Raw genomic sequence first — 27,232 nt, 5'->3', positions numbered from 1 at the left:
CAACTTCGTATAGTCTAAAATCTGGGATGAATTATCCGACTCGCGGGCATCTGTGAACAACTATCGTTATCAGGGAGACTCCCAGAACTTCCGGAAGGTTTGGGATATCTATATATATATATATATATATATATATATATATATATATATATATATTTATATATATATATATATATATATATATACAATAAAATGCTTTATACATTTTTATTTTCAGTATTTTATCATAGGGTTACTATATGATAATTAGTTTTTATAAGCCTACATTTTTTCAAACACATATATTGTGTTTCTACATCAGGGAGCAGCAAATTAATTCTTGCCTTAATGTTGGGTCATGTATTTCTTTCATCCTCACTGGCCAACAGACCATCTGGGATATTAAGTTCAAAGCTTTACTGATAGTGTCTTTGCTGAGCTTATTTTCTATAGAAAAGGCCAAGTTCGTGCTTTTTGTATTAGGACATAAGTGAATCATCATTAGTGCGGCAACAGCAAAATGAAGCAATGGTAGAATGTGATCATTGCAGCTACTGCAATGATGAGAGTGGTTGGGCCTAAGTGAGGCATTTGGGGAGTCTATCATTGAAAACTTCAATCAAAGAAACTTTTAGCAAGTCAATAAAACAAATCTGGCAGTCTTATTTAGCAGGAAATGGAACTATAATATTCTGTATCCTCATAAACCATAGAAGTGCAAGTCCAATATTATATTGGGTGGGGGGCAAGATGAATGAATATTAACTGTGTCTGAAGGCATTACACAGAAGATAATTAAGCCCAGAGGATTTTCTGAGTGCACTTCATCAGCTGACTTAGATCAGCATTGTGTAACTGATTTCAACAGGAAAATAGTTTTCATACAAATCATTTTGCAAATTAAACAACTACAGGCAGGGCGCAGTAAAGGATAGCTCACAGTAGTCATCATTAGGTCAGTGTCATGTTAATTGTTATCTTATTTAAGTGGGTGGAAATTATTATGACTTATATTTGCTGTGATCAATTCTGAGACATGCCTGTACAGAATGAGGCAACAAACTGACAAATGTTACTTTGGTAACATCTCCTCCCCTAAGAAAATGTTGGGTTTGTCACAAACCAAGACGAAGTCATGGACAGTAAGTAACATCATGTAAGGCTTTTGTCTACTGAAAAGAACTGCCTTTAGACATGTACCTAGTCTCTCCATCAATAACAAGCTGCAGTATTCAGAATCTGCATTGCAGCATAAAACCCTCAAGTCATGCATTCATGGTAAGTAGCCTCTCTAGTTCTTAAAATGTCCCTGTAAGTGAAATATTAGTGAAACAGCCTCCTCTTACAGACGAAACCAAAAAAATACACTAAACTTGTTTGTTCATCTCCAGAAAGTCTTAAATTATAGAAACTAGGATCAAAATAATATAGTGACAGAGTGTCAGCCTCACAGAACAAAAAAAAAAAAAAAATCTAGTTTAAAAATGCTTTTAAAGTGCTTTATTGTATCATTTGCACATTTTTCTTTTTCAGGAGTACAGAAAAAAATGTGTGGGGAATAATATATTATTTTTTATAAGATTCTGAGAAAATCTTTTCACAGAATAGGTCCCTACATTTTAACCATCCACTAACACAAACAAGAGTCTTTAAAGATAAAGTAAATCACCATTAATCTTACATCATTTAATAAGCTGACAGTGAGTTAAAGTCCTGTCTGTTTTAGTGAGGAAAAAGCTACCAATATAAAGCCTTCTCTGGAAAACCCCTTGAACCACCATGGCTTTTAATCCTGTTGCTTAATGGAGATAAATTCCTGCAGTGCTTTTCAGGCTTAAGAGAATCAGCTCTGTGCTATTGCCAAACAGCAACAAATCCCTTTGAGAGGAGTTGGATAATCTTTGCAGTTTTCAAATTCATCTGATAGCAAATGTAAGAACAAAGACCAAAAAAGTAAGGCGTACATTTCCAAGAAGTGAGTGTAAACCCTTATCAGGCTTTAATCAGCGAGTCACAAAAAGTCAAGAGTAAAAATGTTAAGACAATAATTTTTTTGTGTTTTATGTTTGCAGGTTGTACAGTATCTGTGTGTAAATTGTTTTACCCATTGTATGTCTTTTTTTAGCTTGGGGAGTGGTGGCCTAGTGGTTAGGGCATAGAGCTTAGAACCCTGAGGTTCTGAGTTTGAGCCCAACTCCGACTCTGGCTCTCTGAGCAAGACCCTTAACCCCTGGTAGCTCCCCAGGCGCCCCATGATGGCAGCCCACTGCCCAATAAGGGGATGGTTTAAATGCAGAGATAATTGTCTCCAATGAGTGAGGAAGTTGGGGGAAGTTTTGCGACAACGAAGGGACATGAGGGCGAAACAGAGCTGGGATCCAGGTGGAAAAAGGTTCTCAGCGTTCTCGCGCACCTTGCTCTTCTAGTTGGTCCATCTTCATGAGTCACAATGGCGGTCATACAAACAAAACAAGCCGGTAAGGTACCAAACAGGGAATACGGATAGTGTAGAGCGGATCTAGATTTGACCAATCAGAGGCCTCCTGTCTGCGGCACTGTCTGTGGTCACCTACAATTTTGGAAAGGTGCAGCAGAGAGTCTGCGGAAGGGGGTGAGGGCACATTTGCGTTCACTGCAACACACATGCAGATGACCTGGTTTCTGATTATAAACCAGCCTTTAGTTGTCAATTAAGTTTAGTTTAGGGTTAGGGTGAGGTATGCAATGTTAATGGTTGGGTTCAAGGTAATTGTCAGGGTTAGTGCATAGAAAGGTTTGAACATGACAAAAAATCAATAGAAGTCAGTGGAAGTTGACGCATAGCCCTTAATACAAATGGTAGGAAGCGAATTGGTGTGTTCAGGGGTGTGCGTGTGTATGGGGGGTATGTGTGCGTATGCATGTGTAGGTGGGGGGGTTGTCTTGAAGTTATAAATTTGTCATTTAACAGCAAATTGTAGAAGATAGTGATTGAAAAGAAAACTAGATCAAACTGATGCAATTTTCTGAGACAGTAGACACTTTCCTACCCGGTAGGTTCTTATGCCCTGGAATTTTGCAGTTTAAATTCCTTAGATATAAAGCCTAAAACCTAAAGATTATTTCCATAATAACAAGCTGAACAGGCAGTAGAGGTTTTTGTGCAACCCACAAAAGACATCTTTTTTTAGGCACAGTGTAGGTGTAAAAGTGCATAAATAAATAAAGCATTATTTAGTTTTCTTTTTGTTGTATCTTTTCAGAAAATTACTTCTGAATTCTCAGTTGTAGTTTCAAACCTGCTGGACTAATGATAAAGTGATACTTTTTTGTGTCTTAAAGTTTATGAAGGACCAGATATTCACACAGAATATGAAGTCAAAACCCTGAAGAGAACTACAGGTCACACCTTTAATCATCTATTAATGATTCAGCAACACTGTTGTGCTCTGAAAACTGAAAAAGAGAAAATCCTACATCTCTCTGTGCCTAACTGAGCTAAAAACCGCAGAAGTGCAGGTTTTGATGATATTGACTTCATTGCTATTGTGTCTAGTGTCTTGTCAATTCCACTGTCTTATTCTCAACTAAATGATTGATCAAATGTGTTTTTCTCTTCCTAGAGGGGGATTACTTAGTCCATTAATTATTAAGTAGGAACAACATATCTAATTAAACACCCACCTTTTGTAGCAGATATTCTCATATGGTCATTATTACATTTAATTATTGTAATGTTAAAGTGTAAAAAAATGTCTTAAAACATATGAGAGTTGTACTGACCTACAAATCATTGAAAATTGGTTATAGACAAGAGCATAACATGTTTCTATGGAATCAGCACTGTTTATACAGTACATTATTTTAATGCAAAAAAAAAAAAAAGTAAAAACAATAAATAATTTTTTCTCTGGTCCTTTTACTCTATTTTAAAACTGTCTGAGCCAGCAGGCACAATATCGGATCAACAACCTATGTTTAAATTTACAATTTTCAGTAAAATCCTTTGACCCGAGGAAAGCAAACATCAGCAGGGGCAATTTAATGTGCTCTTCTGGTCCTCTTTAGGGCTGAGCTGTAGTTTTACATTTGCCAAGTATTGACTCCGCTCAACAGTGCTTAGGATCCCAAAGTGTGATCCCAGTCAAGATTGGTTTCTGTTGCCAAAGGGGTAGTTAAGCAATATAAGAGGAAGGACAGAGTGCTTCAGCCTGCAGCAAAAGGCCTTTTTCAGTTCAGAATTTTTAAAAAGTACTTGGCTTTTCAGAGAGGCAAGATTTGCAACTTGTTTTTATTTAGTGTTGTATGCAATGTTGAATTTTGAGTCCAGTTTGAACTCATAAGCTCTATAAATGTTGTGGGATCTTTGTGGTGTCCAAACAGGGCAACAATAAAGCAAGACAGCAATGGTCTTCCTTGTTATAAATGATAATATATAATTTTTTTGTGCTTCTTTGTCAAATTGTTTGTTCTTGTTTCGTTGTGGAAAAAACAGAACTGGTCATTTCATGAAAAGTGTTTGTTTCCAAAGACCTAATTATTTTGTAGAAAAAGGACATCTTTTCTTTATTCTTGTTCAAAGAAGTCAAATGTATATTAGTCTATTTTGATAGTATACTACAGTAAGTAAAATATTGAAATGCCTTTGTAGCACCTTTGGAAACATATTTAAAAATGCTTTAAGAAAAAAAATAACATTTGTCATCTGTAAGTACAATTAAGAAGGTAAATGTAATTGAGTGTCTCATATGTTGCTCGCCTGAACGACACATTGATTTGAAATTCCTCTGATTTATGTTGACATCTGTTCAGCTAAAAAAAAAAACACAGTACAAGAAAATGTATACTGTTAAGCATAACTCTAGCATGACCAAAATAAATGTAATAAAGCTCTTATATTCTTGCATTTGGAAAGACTTGAAATGATTTAAATATGACAATATAATGAGATAAAAAACTAAATAAACAACATAAGCACCATAGATTATTTTTGATAAAATATAAGGTTTTGTTTTTACATAATTAAGTTCCTGTAAAACTACTTTCTGTAATGGTGGCCTGTTATCTAGAACCACCAGTAAATAATGTAACTGCTTAAAAGAGGATGAATAGAAAAGTCCCCCATATGTTGGCAGTATCTTCGCATAAATTGTTAGTTGGGCTAAAAAAAGGTCTCCTAACTGCAAAAGCATCCAAGTTAATTCTATAGAGAAACTCTTAAAGGCAGAACTGAAAAAGAACCTCCCTGTGTCAAAATCTGCTCATACATCTGGCTGCACAGTTAAGGTCAAACATTCCTACTCAATTGATAACCCTGCAGTTTAATGTATTATAATCTGGAGCACTTTTTTTTTTAGAGTGAGATAACATAGATAGATGGGAATCCTATTATCCTTTGCAAATGAAGCACAAAACCATAACCCCTCACTATAGCTTTTGTTTTTAAAATTTTTCCTCTGTGGATGAATCACTTTAGCACCATTTGTGTTGAAAAAAGGATCATACATCTTTGGCTGTTTGAACTGACAGTGCATGTGAGAATGAACACTCACTGATGTTTGAGGGGACTGCAGTAGGAAAGAGCAAAAAGCTTGAAGCTTTTTTTAGATTAAGCAACCAACTGCAAGGAAAGAAAATATTACTTCAGATGCTCCTGTGCTTTGATGGCCGACTGCCTAAAATCCATCTGTATCATAACATGTAATTACTTTGAACTGTTGAGATAGCACTGCCCAATCAATATTTAGTAAATAGAAATAGTATAACCCAACAGTAAGTTCACTAAGACATGCCTATCTTGGCATGCCAAGTGCAGAGAGCATTAGCAACCAGAGTGGCTACACTGAAGGGGCTGCACAGAGCCCCTGTTTAAAGGGGAAAATTGTAGGTGGGAGACTTCATATCTGCACGCTCAATAAACAGCTAAAAACAAGATAGAAGAGATCGATGTTTAAAAGCAGATGAAACACATCCCATCTACAAGTTACTACAAACCATACAACAGACGAAGCACACATGGAAGAAGTTGCTCTAGTCAGGTGAGTCAGATAAGGGCGACAGTGGCGCCGGCTGCAGCGTTTCGTAGTTTGTAATGTAGTTTTCCACCATCGATGTGTGGGTGAATGGGTGAATGACTTAATGTAGTGTAAAGCACTTTGGTCAAGCCTCCAGACTTGAAAAAGCACTATATAAGTATAGACCATTTACCATTTATGGGTGCAGCTCTGTTTGTGGAGAACTCTATCACTGCACATCACATACACATGGTTTTCAATCTATTACCTGGTGGTGACAGCATAACGCTGTGGGGAGGCTGATGAGAGTTCAAGTAATAGATTAGAAAATGTACCCAAGGTTAACCTTCCAGCAGAGGACAACATGCAGTAAGATCTACAATGAAAGGATTTGGAGGGAATCATACAGTATTCATGTGTTAGAAAGGCTCAGTCTTCTGTGAGACATTTTCTTTTGTTCATATCCTAAACACCATTTCTTCTTTTCTATTGACTATAGAGCTATAAAACGAGAACAGCTTGCTGAAATAGCAATAAAATCGTATTTGCTCTTTTTAAATATTTCTGTAGGTTCATGTATCAAGTTAAACACAGGCTCCCACACAAAAAACTTTATTAAACTCTATTGGACTTAGTAGCAATCTGCCCCGTCAACATCAACCTTGTTTTCTACCATTTTGTAGGGGAGACAAGTGACAAGACGAAACTAATTAATCTCACAATCATCCTGTGATTATTACACTCTCACTTCTACAGGCGTCACACGCCTCTTCTCCCCAGGAATGCAATACATCAGAGAGACGGAGCGGGTCCGCCGGTCGGCTCACACCGCCACCATCAGCCGACTTTCACACAAGAAAAGATATTAAAACACAGACAGGACAGCTACCGGCAGCACCGAATCAGACAAGGTGTTAATTGATTAAGGTGGAATCGCATTGCTGGGGCGCAGCCAGTTTACCACCCTGATTAGACAGATGAGAAGCTCATTTATAAGCTCAACAGTCACAAGATAATTAGTAAAACCCACACTAATGTATGCAGTGAAGGCTGTGAGTGTTCTCAGTGCTGTGTTGGACAGGAGTGGGATGTGTGTAGGTGGGTTAAGAGGGACGGTTTTGCTCATTTGATGTCATGTAAGTAAATGAGAAAATAATGATGCATCTTGCTCTAAGACAATGCCAATAAATACAGAAAATGTGATAAGGACAGGAACTTCATCTTAAAAAAAAGATAGTCAAAAGCAATATACACATTGCCAACTTATTGATGGTATATTACAGACTACATAACAAATTAAACACTACCTGATCACTCTAACTCTTCCATGATAAATATTTGTTTACATTCAAGGCCAGCTCTATATAAATAGAAGAGCAAGGGATATTTGTGCTGCCTCTTCTACTCAATCTGTTCTTGCAATTTCTGTGTAATTAGCATTAGATTTACTGTGGCAACAACAGCAGGGCCAAGAGCTGACTTCCAGACAGGACTTGCAAATGAAGGCAACTCAAAGGAGGACTTAAAAGGAACAATGACAATTCCAAACATTAAATATACAAAAGAAGCTAAACAGAAACTGAAAGAAGCATTCTGACAAAATCATAACTCAGCAACAAAACACGGCTGTGTGGAAATGGTGATGTGGAACAAATCTGCACTGAAGTATAGTTGAAAGTAGAACCCAGACGTAAAGTATAAGTGGGATTTCATAAAATGTTTCTTTTTGTTTCTTTGCTTTTTTTTAAAAGTAAGAAAGAGCCACAGTGATGAAGAAACAATGGCTACAGGCTACGGTTGACGGATCTTAATCAAAAGTGCTGAAAACGTGGTTTTAGTTGTTTCTTGAAAAACATCACACTTCCTCCGTTCTGCTTATGCACACTGTGTCCTATCTTGTCACGTATGTGGGGACATCTAGAAAATTACTGTACTTGTATCCAAACATAAAAAATTCAAACAGTTAGCGAAACATTAAGTCAATGAAGCTTGTTTATTGTCTACAATGCTCCCTGTTGTGTATAGTGTCTAGTTTGGAATGAAGAGTGTGTAATTAAAATTATTCCACTGCATCAGGGCAGAGTATGTTATTTCCTCTGTGACATTGTCTTTTTTTATATTAGTTCGAGACTGCTTGGCTACTGTGAATACAAGCTAAATTCAGTATGTACAGACTATGAGAGCTGCCAAGTGCCCTCTCTTAAGTGCCCTGGATTTTTTTTTTTTTTATGATGAGATGAGAAAAAAAGGCCTTCAACCTTTAGGATTACTTGTATGTGTGCGTGAGTGTGAATGTGTTCATTTGTGTGGGTGTGTGTGCGCCTTCTTGTTCTTGTAGCTAAGTGAGAATACAGTTTTCGTATTTAACCAGTAAAGGGAGTGTGCACTTGGAGTGGGTTTGTCAGGTAATCTGTAACCTGGAATTGCACATGCTACAGTGGTGTGAAGCAGATGGGATCCAAGAGTAGCAAGTGTAGACCCTGCTCACCAATGATTTAAAGCTGCCCAGTCCAGGATGAGAAAGACATCATCTCCCCCTGAAAAAAAGAATTATTGCTGGCATGGATTTGACTTTGGTTTTAATTGACATTTTATGGGTATATCACTTTTTCTATGTTAAATACACATTCCTGCTGATTTACAAGAATAAGGATAAGCCTAACTGCATCTAAATAGCTGGATTTTATTACCTACTGTAACTTTAGTTGGATTGTAACGCGTTTTACTTTAAAGACCTGATTCCCTGAGCAAATTAAATATTGCCAGAATTCATATTCATATAACTTTGTTTGTTTAACTCTCAACCGTTGACATCCTCTATGCTTTTTTCTTATTTATTTTAAAGTCAAAAAGCCAGACCCGAACAAGTAGAAGAAAAGGCATTTCTGTATCCTATCAGCCCAGGTGGATCCCCTGCCTAAATTTATTTCTAACATAGACATGAAAAGAGTCTTAAAGTTCAGGTATAACTCTCCTGTTTTTTTTTATTTTTTTTATTGCAATATGATAGATTATTAAAAGATATATTTAATGAGAGTAATTAATTAGGTTATGGTTTATGATGCAGAAAAAGAATGATTAGATACCGCATATTTACGGTATCTAACATATATATATATATATGTATGTTAAAACATAGTAAAATATATAATTGTTTAAAACAAACAACAAACAATCCACCTATGAAACCATCTGGTCTTTCAAAAAATAAAAACCAATAAGCAGTAATAAAACCATATACCAGTGCATGTCAGCATGAGCGTCTCAGTTGCTCAGCAGGCTCCAGCTGTTACCTCAAAGAGCATCTAACAATCTCTTACCTAAATAGGCTCCTTTAAAAGTTACAGGCAGACCACAGCAGGACACACAAGGAACTATCATTTTTAATAGCAGGTTTAAATTACCTTTCCAATAAAGAATGAATAAAAAAAAACTGGTAAAAAGTTAAACTCCAAAGTTAAAGAGTATGAAATCCCAAAATCACACTTTATCCACTAAAGCCTATCCTGTATCGAAGCTATGGGTCTCCCGAAACACATTCTCCTCCCTAAAGTAAGTTGTGTATTGGACTTCTTCTAATCATATAACTCAATGTTGTACTAAAAAATATACTTTTAAGAATGGTACTATAAGCTGTAAACTAAACATCTCTTTTACTGTTACTAAAGTCTTTCTTAAATGATGATAACTGGCAGACTTGGTATGAAAGTTGATTTATTTCTTTGAAAAAATAATCAAATCATAATTACAATTTAGATACAAATGCAAAACGTGCAGAAATATTCTTCTGGCATGTACTGAGGGTTAAGCATTAAAAAAAGTATTTTAAAATTACTACTAGAGAATAATAATTTATTGGATGAAACTCTAAACACTCTTTCCTATCTCAAATGTACATCAAACTAATACACCCTAATAATGAGTACTTTAAACTGATACAAACTGTGGGTGTAAAGGCATGATTTCCCCCTCCCCCAGTTTTAAAAATAGAAGACCAGTTCTTGCTATGCTATTCAGTCACCGATGGCTGTGAGCATAAAAATCACACCTCAAAGTGTGACAATACCCATTAGCTTTCAACCAGGTTCTTGAGGCAGACTTCCAAAGCTTCTTGTCATGTTATATTTCATGTTTTAGAGCCCATTCTTTTATATAAATACCATCTAATTACACTTAAAAATACACTTTTGGTTGGGTATAATTCTTTATTTCCCCCTTTTAATTAATAAATAACATATCAGCTTCCCAGCTTTAAAGGAATCAACACTATTAAAAATAATTTCCTCTTTGTTTAAAAGTTTTCAGTACATTTTGGAAATGAAAAATAAATAAAAAACTTCTATTTATCTGCCTAGAGCACATTTAATGTATGATTCTAAATTAGGATAAAAGCCAAATGATGGAAGAAAAAAAGATTAATTAACAAACGTTCTTAAGTATTTGTTATGAATGGTATTTGCATCTGGATGTCAGTACCAGAATGCTGAATCCCTTGGAAACGCAACTCTTTTCTCTATTCTATAAATGTTCCTCCATTAAAATTTCTCGCAAGCTGTTTGAGATGCTTCATGAGAGATAAGCATAGAAGATCACATCAACAACCTTTTCCCAGACCACCTGAAAACCTCAGTTGAAGTGCATCAAAGCACTTGAAAAGAAATTAAATTGTTGCGAGGATGGTGTCTGACAGCTCATCTATAGAAAGTTGGGTGAGGGGATTTAAGGGAAGCAAAACACCAACAGAAGGCAATAATATTCTGCAAATGAGAAGAACGCAAGTGCTGGATTCCCCACCAGATGGAGAAGAAAACAAACCTGGCTGCTGCATTTCTTGGTTGCTAAGCACCACCTGGAGGTAATGAATGTGCTGCTTGTCTAAGAGGCATCAGAGACGACGTGATAGAGTCAAACAGTGTATTAAGAAACAGTAGAGGATGCTGCTTTGTCCTTGATGTGGGTCACAGCGGCCAGTATATGTGTCCATGAATATTTATGCAAGCATACAGACTTATTCAATGATGAACAAAACAGGCTATAAATGAAAAAAGGTTCTGGGTTGTATGCTTTTGAAAAAAAGGCCAGGTATGTTGGCAAAAGATCAAAACTCCCCTAAGTTATGGATCTGCTGGAGGTAAAGCCAATTTGATCTTCCTGTGCAGTATCAGTCAAAAGATGGAGTTTGTAGATTGTATACCACTCTGTGATATTTTGAATTGGATTCTATTGTCTAGAAAAGGTCATTTTTCTGAGGCTGAATCTAAAGATGCCTAAAGGCAGAGATTTATAAAGAAAGATGACTCACCACACAGCCGGTAGAATCAAGCTTCCGGTCAGATATGCATCGGAAGTTGCGGCTGCAGCCACCATTATCTTTGGTGCAATCTCTGACAGGTCCAAAAGAGTCCAGGAGAACCTCCAGAGAGTCAAATGAAGAACTGATCATCAGCTCCTCTCTGCAGCATAGAGGGAAAACAGAGGGCATGTGTGTTATTTGAAGTACTGTTTGGTGCTATTAAGCCTGTATTGTTTGCACATGAAAAGTAACTTAAGAATATACAGATTTTACTATAATATCCTGGAATCATTCATGTATAGCTGTATTTTAAAAATAAAAATCTGGTCACTTGAGAATTCTTAAGGACAAAACTCTGCATCTTTTAGCTTCTAGGGGCGCTAAAAGCAAACCAAGAATACATCTGATCAGAAAAGTGTAATTTGTTTTGTTGCCTAACAACTTTAACCTTAGTTATCTCTCATGTTGTAGAGGAACATTCTGATCACATGACTGATTCAGCAATGGATCCAACCCTCTTAAGTTACATACTGTTGAGAGGTTTTTGAGTAGGGCAGCCCATACAAATAATTGATACACATCAAGGGCTGTATTTTCAATTTAAAATAAATGTTATATTTCAAATTTAGCTGATATTTTTGGCTCGGTGTGAGCGGCCAACTGGCGAGGCCAACTGGGGTTGGAGGAGATTAAAGCAGATAATGACATAAATGAAATAAGTTATTTGGCGCACAGGCCCTGGCAGAAGACTTCAGTGCTGTGAATCAACATGCGCTCGGATGAGTAACCTAGAAAGGGATTAGATTAGTCTTCCCTCTGGGGCCCAGACACTGGTCGTGGAATAAACCAGAGTGAGAGTGAGTGATAATAGTCTGAGAATGAGGGAGGAGATGGGTTGGAGGTGGGTGAAAGTTTGCTTGCTGGAGAGAGAAGCTTGACCAGGAGCTAAATGAAGGGGAGCCTGAAAGATGATTGGCTTCAGAGAAGGAGTGTTCCTGTGTTGATTGACAGAAGTGGAACACTGGACATCGCAGGTGGTTCAGGTGAAGCTAATAATCTTCCAGATTTAATTTTTGCTTTAGCTACATAAATATACATTTAACTGGTTTCCCTGGGATTTTATCTAACAGACCAATGCAAATCAATCCATGCTTTTTGTATTTATAAAAAATTGACAATGGCATTCTTAAGTATTCAGCCTCCCTAAATACTGTATGTACTTAGAGGTTGATTTTCTAAATTGGTCACACATTAATATTCTGTTACATTTCCAAAAAACAGATGTAAAAAGAAAATATGTTGAAAAGTAAAAAATAAATGCATTTACTTTTTATAAAACCTTTTAATTTCAAGAAGCAGTTTGTTCACATATGTCACCTCACAAACCTCTAAAACTTTCAGGAGAGTTTTTTACTGTTATTCAGTGAATAGATAACACACAGAGCAAAAAGAAAAAAAAAAAACAGATAATAAGGCATCTTCAGGTTGAAAAGTTAATATGTGAGTTAAATAGAAACAGACTACAGTGTATTCACAGATTGATGTGAAAAATAAATAGAAAAAAAGAAAAACTAACTGTACCATAGGCGTTATTGTTCAAGTACTCCCACAGATGCTAAAAACTGTGCAAATGGACTTTAGAATGTGATAAACATTGTAAATGACTCGTGATCTGATCCATTACCTGCTGAATCAGTTGCATGTTTATAAAGTTTGGTTTGTTGCAAACAACATAGTTTATAATTTCTAACAGTAGCTGGAAAAAGGATCTTTTTAGCTCCTAGGATGCAGCATTCTGCCACTATAAGAGCTCTGTAACTAGTGGTGTAGTCCAGGGTGTACGGGGTTATATGGCATAAACCCACTTTTTCAATCAGCATTGCGTTTACCCATGTCTAAATCCCCCTAGATCTACACTATTTAGCAGAATCTCCCAGCCAAATTTCCTACTTATTATTACGACGGTGAAGCCATCATTTGCAATACTCTACTTCTAATTGGCTAGTACTCACTGCCTTTACAAATTACATTGGTTAACTGTAGGCATGACAACCAGTGAGCCAATCAGAGGCAGAGAAGGGCGGTTCTTGCTAAGGTTAGTATTGCTCACATATTAAATAACATTTAAAAGTTTACTTTAAATGGTTTGCCTTTAGGATTATCAATAAATCAGTGATATGAACCAAGCTAGTCAAACAAAACTTTCATTTCCTAGTTACAAACATCCTCGTAAATTAACATTAGCCAACAGTTCGGCTAATGTTAGCGACGCTACCCAGCTATAGTTAAACCTAAAGTTGATGCCCGCTTTGCACCCCATCCTCGTCGGACAAGATGCTGTCATAGAAGCGGAAGGTGTCTCTTTGACTTAGCCAAAGATGTCGGTACAACTTTGGATGAAGACGTAAACTATGCTAGGTGGGCGTGGCCTTTTTCTTTGTTGGACCTCATAAATAATGTTAATAACATGTCAGGGGTCAACAGTACTGAGTTAGGAGAATATATCACTGTTTATGTGTTGCAAAGGCATTTTTATATTAAATATTATGTTACGTATTGTTTCATTGACTAATTTAAATGATGAATTCTAATCATCATACAATATACACATATATATCTAATGAGTTACACTATAATAGTCTTTATTTCAATTTTAAGAATGTATCAACTTTTCAGTTTATCCAATTGGTTTTGATGCATTTGATTTTGATTTTTAAATCTAAGCCGAAATATGAACAAGGATGTCAAATTCACATCTTTCATGTTTTATTTAAATAAATGTTTAAAAAAATAACTGATTCACCATGTTTGCCTCATCTGTATTTTATATCCATGCAGGCTGCCTGTGTGACCAGTAATACGGACATACTGCTCCTGAGTTATTCTAATTTTAATAGCTGCTCAATCAGCTATTAAAATTGCTCAAACAGACAGTTTACAAAAGAAACTACTGACTTGATAAGTGAGATAATAGGTGTCATCCATAGGGTTCAGTTATTTCATAATCCTTCCTCCCTGAGATCAAAAACAGAAAAAAAACCAGAAACCATTTTGAAATGTCACAAAATACAGAGTAGATGATTTTTTTTCGAAAGTCTAAATTAATTTGACCCGCTTAATTGGTAATAATTCATATTTATTTGACTATTTCTACCAGAAGGTGTTTAAGTTAGCAAAGGATCCAAATACATTGAAAGATGAATATACTGCACTGAAAATAGAAATAGAAAATAGAACCAACTTCAGTTTTACTTTGCAAAGGTAAATCACATTGATATTTTAACACAGAAGTATCTTTATATTTATGCACTAACCATCATTTGCTAGTAAAGCATTGCCACACAATTCCCTCGCTTTCAAACTCAAAGGATGTTATCTCAGAAAACCAATTTAATTGCCTGTGGCATTGTTTTCATTTAATCTGAGGGCATCATTTGAAAGGAACATTGACACATGATGAAACCAACAGCAAGAGCAAATTACTAAGGAATCCTTATGGAAGACAAGAGCCCTCCACATTGATTCTAAAATGTATTATGAAATCCAACAGAAATTTCAGAAGAGATAACGATTTTAAATGGTAATGATGTATGGGAGTATTTATAATAAACTCCCACAAAATTGGCGCTTGAAGTGGAGTTCATTGTTCATTGTACGACTGCTAATGTCTGAACAGTGGTAGTGAAACATTTGAAGTTTGGCTGAAATTGGTAGTCAGACATTTCTTTGAAATTAGTTAAATTGCTTTAAATATAGGTTGTTAAATATAGAACAGCATATACTCCCTTGTCTGGGTATTTAACTCTTTGATGTTAATTATTGGGTACCAGAATATAGCCTATCTTTCAAAAACCACTTCAAGTACATATGCCTCTGGTGAAATCACAAAGGTTTGCTTTTTAGATATATTTTTTTCTTTGTTATTTAGGCTTTTCTTCAGTTTTTCCACATAAAAATAAATCTAAGATAATATTAGACTGATCATTTGTTCAAAAGTGAGAAAATGTATAACCGTAAACAAACAGGAAATGAAATGCAGTAGTGCTAAATATACTGTATTCACTACTCAATGGGTTTCTTAAATTTGTGTGTTTTTTGCCAGAGTTTAATGTTTATAAAATACAATGTATTATTTTAAAATCACAATTTTGTTTGATAATAAAAAAACTAAAAATAAACTACCCCAACCAACCTCACCGTACGTAAAAAAAAAGTAATACACCTGCAATTTTTAATAACCTGCCACTTGAGTGGGAGGGGAAGTGTGTACATTGCTGTCTAAGCACAATATTTCTCCAAAAGTGTTTGGGATCATAATAATATTTTCTGGTAGTGTGAGAATGCCTTTTTCTTTTTTTTTTTTGGTCATCCTTAGATGCAGGTTCTACACAGCCTTGCTCTTATTATTAAATCCCAAACAATAGCAAATAAGGTCTGCAGTGCTTTAGACGTTGTTCTGAGTGTTTTTCTGACATCCTGGATGAGTTGACAAAAATGTCCTTGAAGTAAAAATCTTACCAATAAAACCATACAGAAAACGGAGATAAAATAACTTTTATGGATAAGAAATATGCCTTGCAAAAAGTAAAGATTTCTGTACAAGGGTAAATATAATTCATGGTGTTGTATTTTCCCTGCTGTAACCTTGTAGTGCAATAGATTTAACAAGATTAAAGTGAATAATATTTAGGATATTAAATTGAGTATATACTGAAGAATTTCAAAAACACACAGTTTAAGGGACCATTTATTCAATAAGGTAGAGACAAGTTCTGCCTAAACATTTGCTGTTATGTTATTTTTTTGCGCTTAACCTACAGCTCATATTCTCAATCTATTTATTTTTACGTGGTTAATATTGTGATACTAAAGCTGTTCTAAAAGTGCTGCATCTAAAAAATGTCTCAAGGCAATACCAGAATGTCAAAAACAAAGTGTGAAGAACCATAAAAGCTCTTCTCTTTCCTTTTCCTGAATCACTTGAACTTCTGTGACACCAGCTAATCAACTGAAAGATCAACGTTTGTTGCCATTTATCTTTCTGCAAGAAAGTTACAAATGGCAATCAAACGCATGGGAATGCAGCACAGAAGCAAAGTAAATCAGCGTGTTTCAAGGTGTTAGCCGTGTTTTTCTGAGGCCCCTGAGGGACAGCTGAGGATCACAGATCAGAAGGAGATGAGCTATTTACACAGCGTCAGCTGCCGAATAAAAATAAAATGTTCAGAAAGGAAGATGAAAATGTGTGCATCTTCATTGCTATTTCCCGAAAGACTGTTTGGAAATCTTGACATCAGAAATATGGAGACATGGGGTGTTTAGAGAATGAAGAGATTTGTAAATGAAATGCAGTGTAAAACACACATTTGCACATTGAAATAATTTGCAGGTTTCCACACTTTTTTTTTTCTTACTGTTTATCATTCAGTTTTTTTAATCATTATTATATCATGGGTTCATACAGAAATGAAACACAAAATGATCTAAATAATATAGGGTTATATAAAGAGAGAATGCAAGATAAGTATCAACAAAATAAATAACTAGGAAAAAGTTGCATTTGAATGAAGAAAAAAATAATAAATTTCATTTATTAGCCTCATCATCCCTGCATCTTGTAAAAATAATATGCTATACCTCTTCTTGAAGTACTGTGTTTATTCACTCCATAATGTCCTTATTTAAACTGCCCAAGATAAAGGCACGTATTGTACAGGCAGTAAGTTTAATACTTAAAATCTGAGTATCGCTGGCATTAGTAAAGAAATTTACATAAATAGTAACTGTTAGGATTCCTGTCTGTGTGGTTTGTGTTTTTGTGTTTGTCTCCCTTCCTCCACCAGGAGACGCCTGGTTCTGGTCCACCTCCTAACAAACCTGCAGAGGGTTACCTCATTAACGGAGTGCTCTTAAGCTGCTGACTGCCAGAGTGTTTGCCAGTTTTGGGTACTCTGGCCAAGCTGAGTTTTTACTGAGTCAAACTGAGTTTTGCCAACCTGAGTCCTAACCGAGTTATTTTGTCTTTGCCTCTCAGCAGGAAGTCATCCTGCAAACTGGATGTTTTCTGGACCTTCTCTCCCTGGAAGGATCATCTGAGCTTCAAACTGAGCTGAGGGTTCAAACTGGTGGTTTGGATCTACTTTCCTCCAAGAGATCGTTTGAGCTTCACACTGAGAAAGGGATTCATCTCCACAACAACCCGTTCAAGTACCGCAGGAAATCTAAGTGGCAGTCAGTTTCTCCGTTCACCGACAAACAACCGCATTCTGGGTAAACCCTGTCCGCCCTCCGTCTAATGAGACAAACACTGGAACACCCCACACCGACTGGAGTTAAGAGTCAACCACTTATCTGGAAACGTGAGTCTACAATCTATTTCTACTCTTCAAGTTTGAGATTCAAGTTTCAGACTGAGCCTGAACTAACCATAGTGTCTTCCCCTCACTTTCCAGTTCCGGTTGAGCAGTGTTCAGAGCAACACTGGATTCTTCACAATCCCCTCAATAAACCTGTTCAAACTTTCCCCTGATTTCTTTCTGTATTGGTTTTTCTGCTTTTTGGGTCAGACCTTAGTTAAATCATGACATTAACACTATAAAGGTTAAAGGATAAATGTTCTGAATGTACATCAAACCATGCCTTTCCATGACTGTCCTAGGTCACAGGCAAAAACTAAACAAAACACCCCACCTCCAAAAAATAAAATAAAATAAAATAAAGATAAATCAACACAGATCTGAAAGTATTAGACAGAAAAAACAGAATATTGGAAAGACTGTATTATATGTTTTTAAGAGGTATAGTTGGAAGACAATTTTCTCACTTTCAGCACTTTCTTCCCATCAGATCTGGTTAGAGGCAGACAGCTAACCGAGCAGCAGGGGTACAGCAATGCTGGATTGCACAGCTTGAATTTTTTAAACAATCAGTGTTTTGCTCATATTTATACTGCCTTCTTGCTTAGGACCCCCTAGAAGAACAGATGTTATATTTCTTTTAGAGCCTACTCATAATCTAAAGACTAAAACATGTTGAACAAATGGTGAATTACTGGACCATTCTTTGGTCATAAAGCCTTTTCAAACCTTGGAGGTTTAAGTGCAACTTGTGTGCTCTCCCCCACCATAGAAGAGTCAGATATCATATCTTAGTCTCAGCTGCCAAACAGCTACGCACTTTTATTAGCACAGTTATTATTAGGCATATCGAAGGCCCTGTCATTTTTTCACCATATTGTTGTACTTGTTCTGTTTTCAACTTAAGAAGAAAAAAATGAAATAACAAATTTTTCTCTTGGTGATTTATCACTTGAATCAGATTATGACTGAAGAACTGAAATACGGTCCTACCCTTACTTGGTCAGGTGTTTGGCCAATATGGCAATGGCTTCCCGTTTGTCATTAGCCATGACTCACCTGAGCACCAGCAGCTACATCCAAACCACGAGTCATAGATTTTTTAGTTTGATCTGACCTGACCAATGACCATCTCGTCAGAAATAATGACAATAATAATAATCGGTGAATGCTCCCACACTTAAGCCCCACTATATCGAGCAAACAGAACTTTTCAATGTAGAACCTGTTAACCGAGAAAGAAAACTCAAAGTCACCTATATCAAAGATCAATTAGCTAATCAAAATAAAGCCAGATGATGCACAGTGCTTTAAACAGCTATCGAAAACCAAATGAAACTTTCTAACATTGTGTGACATGTCTTTATGCTCATTATGGCTCTAAGAGAGCAAATTAAGAAGAATGGTGCACATGTTTTAATATTATTTCTTTTAACTTTCAGTGTCGGCCATAATACATGCTTGATTTATAAAGCAGCCATTTCGAAATCTGATCTAGAAAAAATGCCTCTAGAAAAAATCTCTTTTTTCTAGAGGCAAAGTATAACAGTTCTGGTCCTCAAAAGCCACTGTTCTGTAACTTTTATATCCACTGATAATGTTGAATATTAAAGACAGTTTAAAAGGTTGTTTAAATAATAAAACTCCATTTTAAAGCGACTGCTCTTTCACATGAGCATAATATCACCTCCTCTTTGGGAAAATTAGAAATGACTGCTTATGCCTGGAAGGCTAGAGAAAAGGGTTTTGAATGCTAATCTTATGCTCTAGTGTTTGAAGAAAAGTTGGAATTAGAAAATATCAGGAATACATACAGGTTTCCCAGAATGAGGGTGAGCTAAATCATGACTAAGCATTACTCAGACAATAACAATGTTAACAATATAGAAGTTTAACATTCCAACGTTTCAGAACAGGTAAGAGAACAAAGGATGATGACTAAAACACAACTAATAACCACAATTTTGAAAAACTTCTTGGGATTCCAAAAATATTTTTTTCATACTGAGAGGCTAATTAAAGTTCCCTTTATCTTCCTGGATAAAAATATGTACTATTATCCCAAATTACATGTGCTCAAGCAGAACCTTTTGTCCTTTTTCCTGTGATAATATTGAATCCCCCTCTCCTTATATCATTTCTAAACTGTACCTACAAAGTTCTTTAGTTTAGTTTCTGTTTTTACTTAAGGGTCTGGAGTATAGTTTGCTGTCTTTGACTTAATTGTCAGTCTCTGGACTCTGCAAATGAAACATCTATTCACACCGTATGCATCAAAATGGTGATATATGGCCATCAACCAGCCTATATAGGTATTCTCTCTGTTTAATGAGCATTGTCTTGCATATATGTAACTATGTAGTGCTTGGAGAACTTTAACAATTGCCACAAAGTCACTGAGTTTATCCAAATGAGACATCTCAGTGACTCAAAGACTGTATAGAGAGAAATAACTGTGTCTGAATGTAGTTCATACTGAATAACATAAATTTATTCAAATATATTGGAGCAGTTTACAACGCAACTCCTTATTAAAAAAGTACATTTCATATTTCTCTTTTTAATTACATGCCACCAATCCAGATCAATACAGTAATATTTACAAAGCATATCATCAGTGAGCTTTAAATGTACTCTGCGTTGACTGTTAGCAAAAACAAATATGAGATGTTTAGTTTAAGTCTTTTCTTCAGTTTAAACAATAGATACATTTTTAGATTTAAGTTTTATTATTTAGTCATTAAAAAATAAGTTTTAAAAGAGATCTTCTAATATTTGTTTTTATTTTCTGCAAGAAAAATCCATTGTTAGATAGAGAAAATAATAAGCTTTCTTAATTAATTTTATTCCATATATTAATCATATTTAAAAAAAGAACATTAGATCTTAGAATATGTAACTAATAACCTTAACCTTTACCAAAATTATTATTTGCAAATCAAAAGACATGATGACCACATTTTTCAAACTTGTTCAGTATCTTCCATTTTGGTAATCTTTATGTATGTTAAAACATCATAAAAAGATAAATCTCTCCTAATGGCTTTTCATGGACACTAAACAATCTGGTTAAACAATATATATAAACTAGATATATGAGAGGAAAAGCAATTAATGAAATCTAACCGATTCAGCAAGAAGAGGGGTTTAATATCCAAAATATGAAGATTGCATGCAAACCACTGATTCAAAAGGACCACATTGCACACAATCTTCCTCAGAAGGTGCCTTTTCCGTAAGTCCTAATTTTGAAGAACAAAATGTGTGTCCCAGCTGCCAGAAGACTTCACAGAAATTCTAAGATAAAGAAGGATTTGTTTTAATAAAGCTGTAACAAGAAACAGGAGACCAACGCAATGGATGAGGTCCTACTCGGGGAATAAACAACCCAAGATAATGATGTTGAGCAGTATATCTGCACATTCTTACTAGACTCTGCATAACATTTTTGTGAACCACTATTAAAAAGATGGAACATAATCCCATTAGTAGTTATAGGGGTTATCATTACCACTAAATATTCAGTGTGTAAAATCTTTTCATAGGGATACAATTTGGCAATACAAAGTCATCTCAGAGTAGCAGCTACAGTATACTGTTGAACTCAATATTTATCACTTGTCTCCATTTTCCATGACATCAAACATTTTGTTGGTAGATCTCTGAATATTGATTCATCAAATCCATCAACACACTTTAGCCAAATATGGACGCAAAATATGGCAGAAACATTTTAATCTAGAAAATATATCAAAAAAGGCTGAAAATGACATTCTTATTTTGTTATATATATGTATATATATATATATATTATTGGGAGATTACGAGCAGTTTGGATGTGTGTGTCCTTCTCCAAAGTGCCATGACAGCAACACGAACAGAGCTATAGAGATCCAGCTTAGATCCTGCCATTACAGTTATACTGAGCCTAATATTTCCTGTGTTTTGTTTTCTTTCATTTATTTTGTTTTTGTTGAGTAGTGTAAAACTTTAGTGTTGAAAGACATGTATTTTGGACATTTATAAAATTACAAAGCAGTATATGTGATTCATTAAACTGGTATATTTGAACCAATACCCTACTGATTGTGGTCAGAATGCAAGGTAGTGCCTGTGTACGGCAGTTACACCATTGTCATTGAGCCCCAGGACAGTTCTGGCTACAATGTAGCCAGCCACCACCAGTGTGTACAGTAGCTGGATGAATGACTTAAGTATAATGCAAAGCACTTTGGGTTTCAGGTAGGCACGACAGACCACTTCTCAGTACCCACGAAGGCACATCACTGTATGCTGTGGCAAGAAGGCTTGTTGTGTCAGTCAGCGTAGTGTCCAAAGGCGGGAGGCGCTACCCGGAGACAGGCTTGTAACACCAGGGCAACAACCCAGCAGCAAAGCCACTACTTCCGTTTTTGTGCAAGGAGGAACAGTAGCAGCACTGCCAAAGCCCTGCAAAATGACCTCCAGCAGGACACAAACATGCATGTGTCTGCAAAAACGGTTAGAAACCAAATCCATGAGGATGGTATGAGGACCCAAAGTCCAGAGATAGAGGTTGTGCACACCAACAATGTGCAGTGCAAGGCATTTGCAAGAGGAAATCAAAATAGGCAAATTCCCCCCTTATGCTCTTACCAGATGAAAGTAGGTTCACGCTGAGCACATATGACTGAAATGACAGAGTCTTGAGACACCATGCAGAGTGATCTGCTGCCTGCAACATCCTTCAGCATGACCGGTTTGGCATTGGGTCAGTAATGGTGTGGGGTGGTATTTCTTCGGAGGGGCGCACAGCCCTCCATGTGCTCACCAGAGGTAGCATGACTGTTACTAGTTACCAAGATGAGATCCTCAGACCCCTAATGAGACCATATGCTGGTGCTGTTGGTCTGGGTTCCTCCTAATGCAAGACAATGCAAGACTTCATGTAGCTGGAGTGTGTCAGTAGTTCCTGCACATTGAAGTTACTGAAAATATGGACAGGCCAGCCGCTCTCCATACCTGAATCTGATTGAGCACATATGGGACATCATGTCTCCATCCATCCACCAATGCCATGTTACACAACAGATTGTCCAGGAGTTGGAGGATGCTTTGATCCAGGTCTGGGAGCAGATGCCTTAGAAGACCATCCACCACCTCATCAGGAGCATGCCCAAGCAATGTGGAGAGATCATACAGGCCACACACCATACTGAGCCTAATTTTCACCTGTTCTAAGAACATTACAGCAAAGTTGGATCAGCCTGTTTTATGTATTTCCACTTTCATTTTGTGTGTGATTCCAAATCCAGGCTTCCATTGGTTAATAAAGTTGGTTTCCATTCATGCTTTTTGAGTAATTTTGTTGTCAGCACATTGAACTTTGTACAGAACAAGGTAATCAACTAAAATATTTCATTAATTCAGATCTAGGATGTTTTATTTGAGTGTTTATTTTTTGAGCAGTGTATTTTCCTTGCTGATCCAGTTTTTGCTCGAGCTTAAAGCACGTGTTTAGTCACATGGACATGACTTCCTCCAGGGAGACCAGGAGGAAGAGGAGAAAAGTTTCTTGTGGGGTAAAAGAACAGTTGAGGCAGAACCTAAAGTTCAAATTAAACTGTTCTCCACAGTTATGGCTTAGAGTTGTGTAGGATCATTGATAGTTCATTTAAAGCATAACTTTGAAATATGCATATATCCTGCTGTTACCTCTCGGCACAGGGATGATGTGGGGATTTGCTCTAGTCAAGAGGAGCAAAAATATTTTTAAAGAGAAAATGTTACTGACTTAATCTTTACTTTACAGCAGTGGATTATGATTTTTTTTCTCTTACATTTTTGTCCTGATATTACGGCTTCTTGCACCAAGTTGAGTATAACAAGAAAAGCAATGACTAAATAATTTAATCGGTTGCTTTTCTAATGTCAGCTGGGTCCAATTTAACACTGGAGGTTTGTTTTGGCTCTGTTACTACCCTATGCAGTCTAAACACATGCATTTGTTGCATGCAGAGTAGATCGTCTTTGGAGTTATGAACCATTTAACAATCAAAATGCTGCTTTTGCAATTAAATCACCAGCCAATTCTTTTATTTACTGCCTATTGTTACACTGGTCCTCTATAATTGATTTTTTCTTTGAACTCAGATTTTTATTACTCTTTGAAATATGACCACTAAGACCTCTTCATCAACCATGGTGCGATGATTAAAACTCACAGAAACAATAGTTAATAAAAAACAACAGATGAAGTTGAATGTCAAGTAGTGTAAGTCTCCTGAAAAGATAGCTGTCGGATTTGACATTTCCTTTATGAAACATCAGAGAAGGAGAATAATGTATACCATTGTTTAAAGGAGGAAGATGTCGTTACACTTGACTGCAGTGATGTAAACAAAAATTTTGTTGAATAGTAATGAGCAATGAGATAATGATGTTTAATGAAACATTTGTTCCTCTAGCTGAGGCTTCTTTTGTCTCCCATCCAAAGCTATACTTAAGAAAAGTGGTATCCTTAAATGTCTCTTACCTTACGTCTACTGCATCCTCCATTACTGTCATATCTGTCTTGCATTTGGCTGACGGGTTGATGGCGAGCTCAGCAGGGGGGATGACAAAGCTTTTGCTCAGAGGAAGCCACATTCCTTCTCCCAGAGTGTATGTAAATCTGCAAGAAGAAAAGAGCAGTCACTGGAGTGGATTTTTCAAAAGTGGGTAGAATGACAACAAGGTGAAGTAAAAAGGAAGGTTACTTACTCATGTTAGAGGCAACATGAGTTTATATAGTTTGTTTGAAGCCACTATTGTCTTGTGAAATCTTTAACTCAGACAAAAAATATTGGGATCCTTTTTAAACACCAACAACTCAAAATATCACAAAGACTGCAGAGAATACTGATGAAGAATAGGACAGATCTATGCTGACAGAAATGCATTTAGGGTGCGATGTAAGGCATTGGATAATACATAAAAAGATAAAAGAAAAACATAAAAAGAAAACACAAGAAAAACTTAATAGATTATGTTCTTACTAAAAAAAAAAAAAGAAAAAAATCCTAAAGCACCTAAATCCCTCAACATTGAGAAATGTCTATAGTCCTTTAAGGTAATACTTAAAATTAGAGAAGTCAGTTTATTAACTTACAAAATTTATGATTTTGTCAATATAGACTTAGAAAACTGAAAACTTAATGCAGTAAAATGGCCACTGACGGTTCCCCCTGAGACAACAAACAATAATAAATCTATAACTGAACAAATGCTTTAAAGCATTTTATTTGTCTGACAATGGATATCATTGATCTTTAAATCCACTGGGAATTAAATGAAATACTCCACATAATTAACAATAGTTAATTTTCATGTAGACTAACCACATCCATATTTCTGGCTGGTCATGTTGCATGTAATAAAATATACTGTAAGGTTCAAAAATATGAAAAAGGGAGTGATATCTGGATTTTGTGCAGCACTTACAGCAGGATCTTGGTTTAAAGTTTTTTTAAATGGAATGTTAAGCAATTTTTCATTTTAAATAAGATTTAATAGCAGGAGTTTGTTATTTCTGTACTATTAAACGGAGAGCATTTGCTGCATCCCATTTAACCTGCTCCTATGGGGCTTTGTTCTGTAGTGCTGAGATTCCCTGTGATGCAGAATGACGTAAAAGGGTGACCACAGGATAAGTTAGCTGGCACTTAACGAGCCCTGTTTTATAATGTACAACCTGGGACTTATGAGTTGCTATACAACTTATTTTCTTCCCTCTAACAGGAACTGGAGGTGAAAAAACAGTAAGAGTTCTCATGAGAAAATGGTTGTTGGGAGGAAAACAGGTTTGGAATCCTTAGAGGCAATCCATGTAGTTATTAGTGAGTGGAGGGCAAGTGTTGTGTGTTTGAATGCTTACTCTCAGCATTTATCCTCACTGTTTGTTCTGCTTAATTTTACACCCAGTAATAATAATCTTGTTTAATGATAATATCTGCTTAAGCAAACAAAATTATGGATGCATAGCTCATCAAAAGCGGGATTCAGGTAAAGGTAGAGTGCTGGATTGTTTGATAAATAGGCTAGAATAATATTGTTTAATCAGGAAGAACAGCTAGTTGAGAACACGCTGAGGACAACATTTTAAAACCTTTGGCTTTCTATAAAGGGCCTACTCTGGAGGATATACCAACAGGGAAGGATTATTTTTATTAGGCTTTAGGCCTTCCTCTTCCATCTTCAACAGTAGGAGTGGTCTTAATGAGCAGGAAGAGGTAGCCCTCTCTTCATCTACAAGCAGTGTGAAAAAGAAAGAAGAGGGTGCTGTTGTGTTTATTCCTTTTCTGACATAAATGAATTATGCGTTAAATACAGTAGCATAGTTACTGCGAAGCTACACTTTTCCAAGACAGCAAAACTAAATATCTATTTAAAGGTACACTATGCAACCGGTGTTGATTTTCCAGCGAGGCTCCCCCCAGAGGGCGAAAGTAAAAGTGCACTGTCGTAAATATGCTCAGCTGTTCTCCTGGTTTCTCCGTCAAGCCAGGCGCGGTTGTTTTGAGCTTAGCAATGAATGACTAACGCTGCGTTCACACTGGACGTAGCTGGCGCGACAGAAGCAGCGAGTTTACATGCAAAGTCAATGGTTGACGCGCATCAAGGCGCAGCAAAAGGTCCCGCGGCGCGGTGCTGCGCCTGCTGCTCAGACGTGCTGCGCCTGCTGCACATCTGAGCAGCTGAAGCAGCGCGTCGGTGCGTTTAACGCAGGGAGAGAGACACAGCGCTGATGATCACTCCTCTTAAACAGTTTATTGACGCCTAAATTAACTTAAAATGCAGAAATCTGCCGGCAGAATAAGCAGTTTGGATTATTTAGATGAAAAACACCTACCAGCTGCCGCGGTGAACCGCTGCTGATGAAGGGATCCATACTGTCGGCGCATCCCTGGTATGTGGGGGTCTGAGCGGCTCCGACAGAAAAAATATTGAAGGCAGGATAATAATCTGAATGAACTGACTGCACTGATTACGTTTTCAGGTGTATTTTCTCACTTAAACACATATTAAAACTACTTTATTCCCACTGATCACAGCAAATATAGCTGCAAGGCAGAGAAAGGATAGTGAAGCTCCGCCCAACGCGCCTCAGACAAACTTTTGCAGCCAGAGCAGCAAAGCTGCTTCAGCCACGGGTCAGAACTAACTGGTACAAGCAGCAAAAAGGAAGCAGCAGACGCGATTTTGCTGCTTTTGCTGCGTGAACGTAGCATAACTGCACAGAGATTACCACTGTGCTAGCAACGAGAATGCTTTTAACTGGGGGGTGTAGCAGTTCTCGCCGTAAAGCAAGACTGACTCTCACGAGACTTCTGAGCCTGTGGGTGCGGGTCGGTGCTCCTGCAATTGCAAGTGCAGTATTTCCCCCACAGACCACCAGGGCGGCCGAGAATACCTTTGTTCAACCTGAAATGACTCATTTAATCATCCATAACGTTATGGAACACATTAATTAACTGAAAAATGTTGCATAGTGTGCCTTTAAAATAAACATTACAAGTGCAAAAAATAATAAACAATAGCTGTTTTTTTTCCCCAAAGTTTGTAATTCCTCCTATCTTTTTTATATTTTTTGG

The 27,232-nt window shown here is 36.6% G+C and overlaps 1 protein-coding gene across 1 annotated transcript in view; it reads right to left on the bottom strand.

The window, feature by feature from the left end:
- The window catches only part of astn1 (astrotactin 1), a gene marked incomplete at its 3' end in the record, with an annotated part of 379,756 nt that overhangs the window by 204,216 nt on the left and 148,308 nt on the right, over positions 1-27,232 (bottom strand). Inside the window, exons 11-12 of the mRNA XM_015384050.1 lie at positions 24,136-24,273; positions 11,275-11,425 (exon numbers count right to left, since the gene is read on the bottom strand). Coding sequence (XP_015239536.1) covers positions 11,275-11,425; positions 24,136-24,273 — 289 coding nt within the window. The remainder of the gene's footprint in view (positions 1-11,274; positions 11,426-24,135; positions 24,274-27,232) is intronic.

Source organism: Cyprinodon variegatus, unplaced genomic scaffold (assembly GCF_000732505.1).
Source record: "Cyprinodon variegatus isolate N-32 unplaced genomic scaffold, C_variegatus-1.0 Scaffold301, whole genome shotgun sequence".
In the NCBI taxonomy this organism is placed as follows: domain Eukaryota; kingdom Metazoa; phylum Chordata; class Actinopteri; order Cyprinodontiformes; family Cyprinodontidae; genus Cyprinodon; species Cyprinodon variegatus.
Note: the sequence above shows the minus strand (reverse complement) of the source record. Positions and strands in the feature narration are given on the sequence as shown.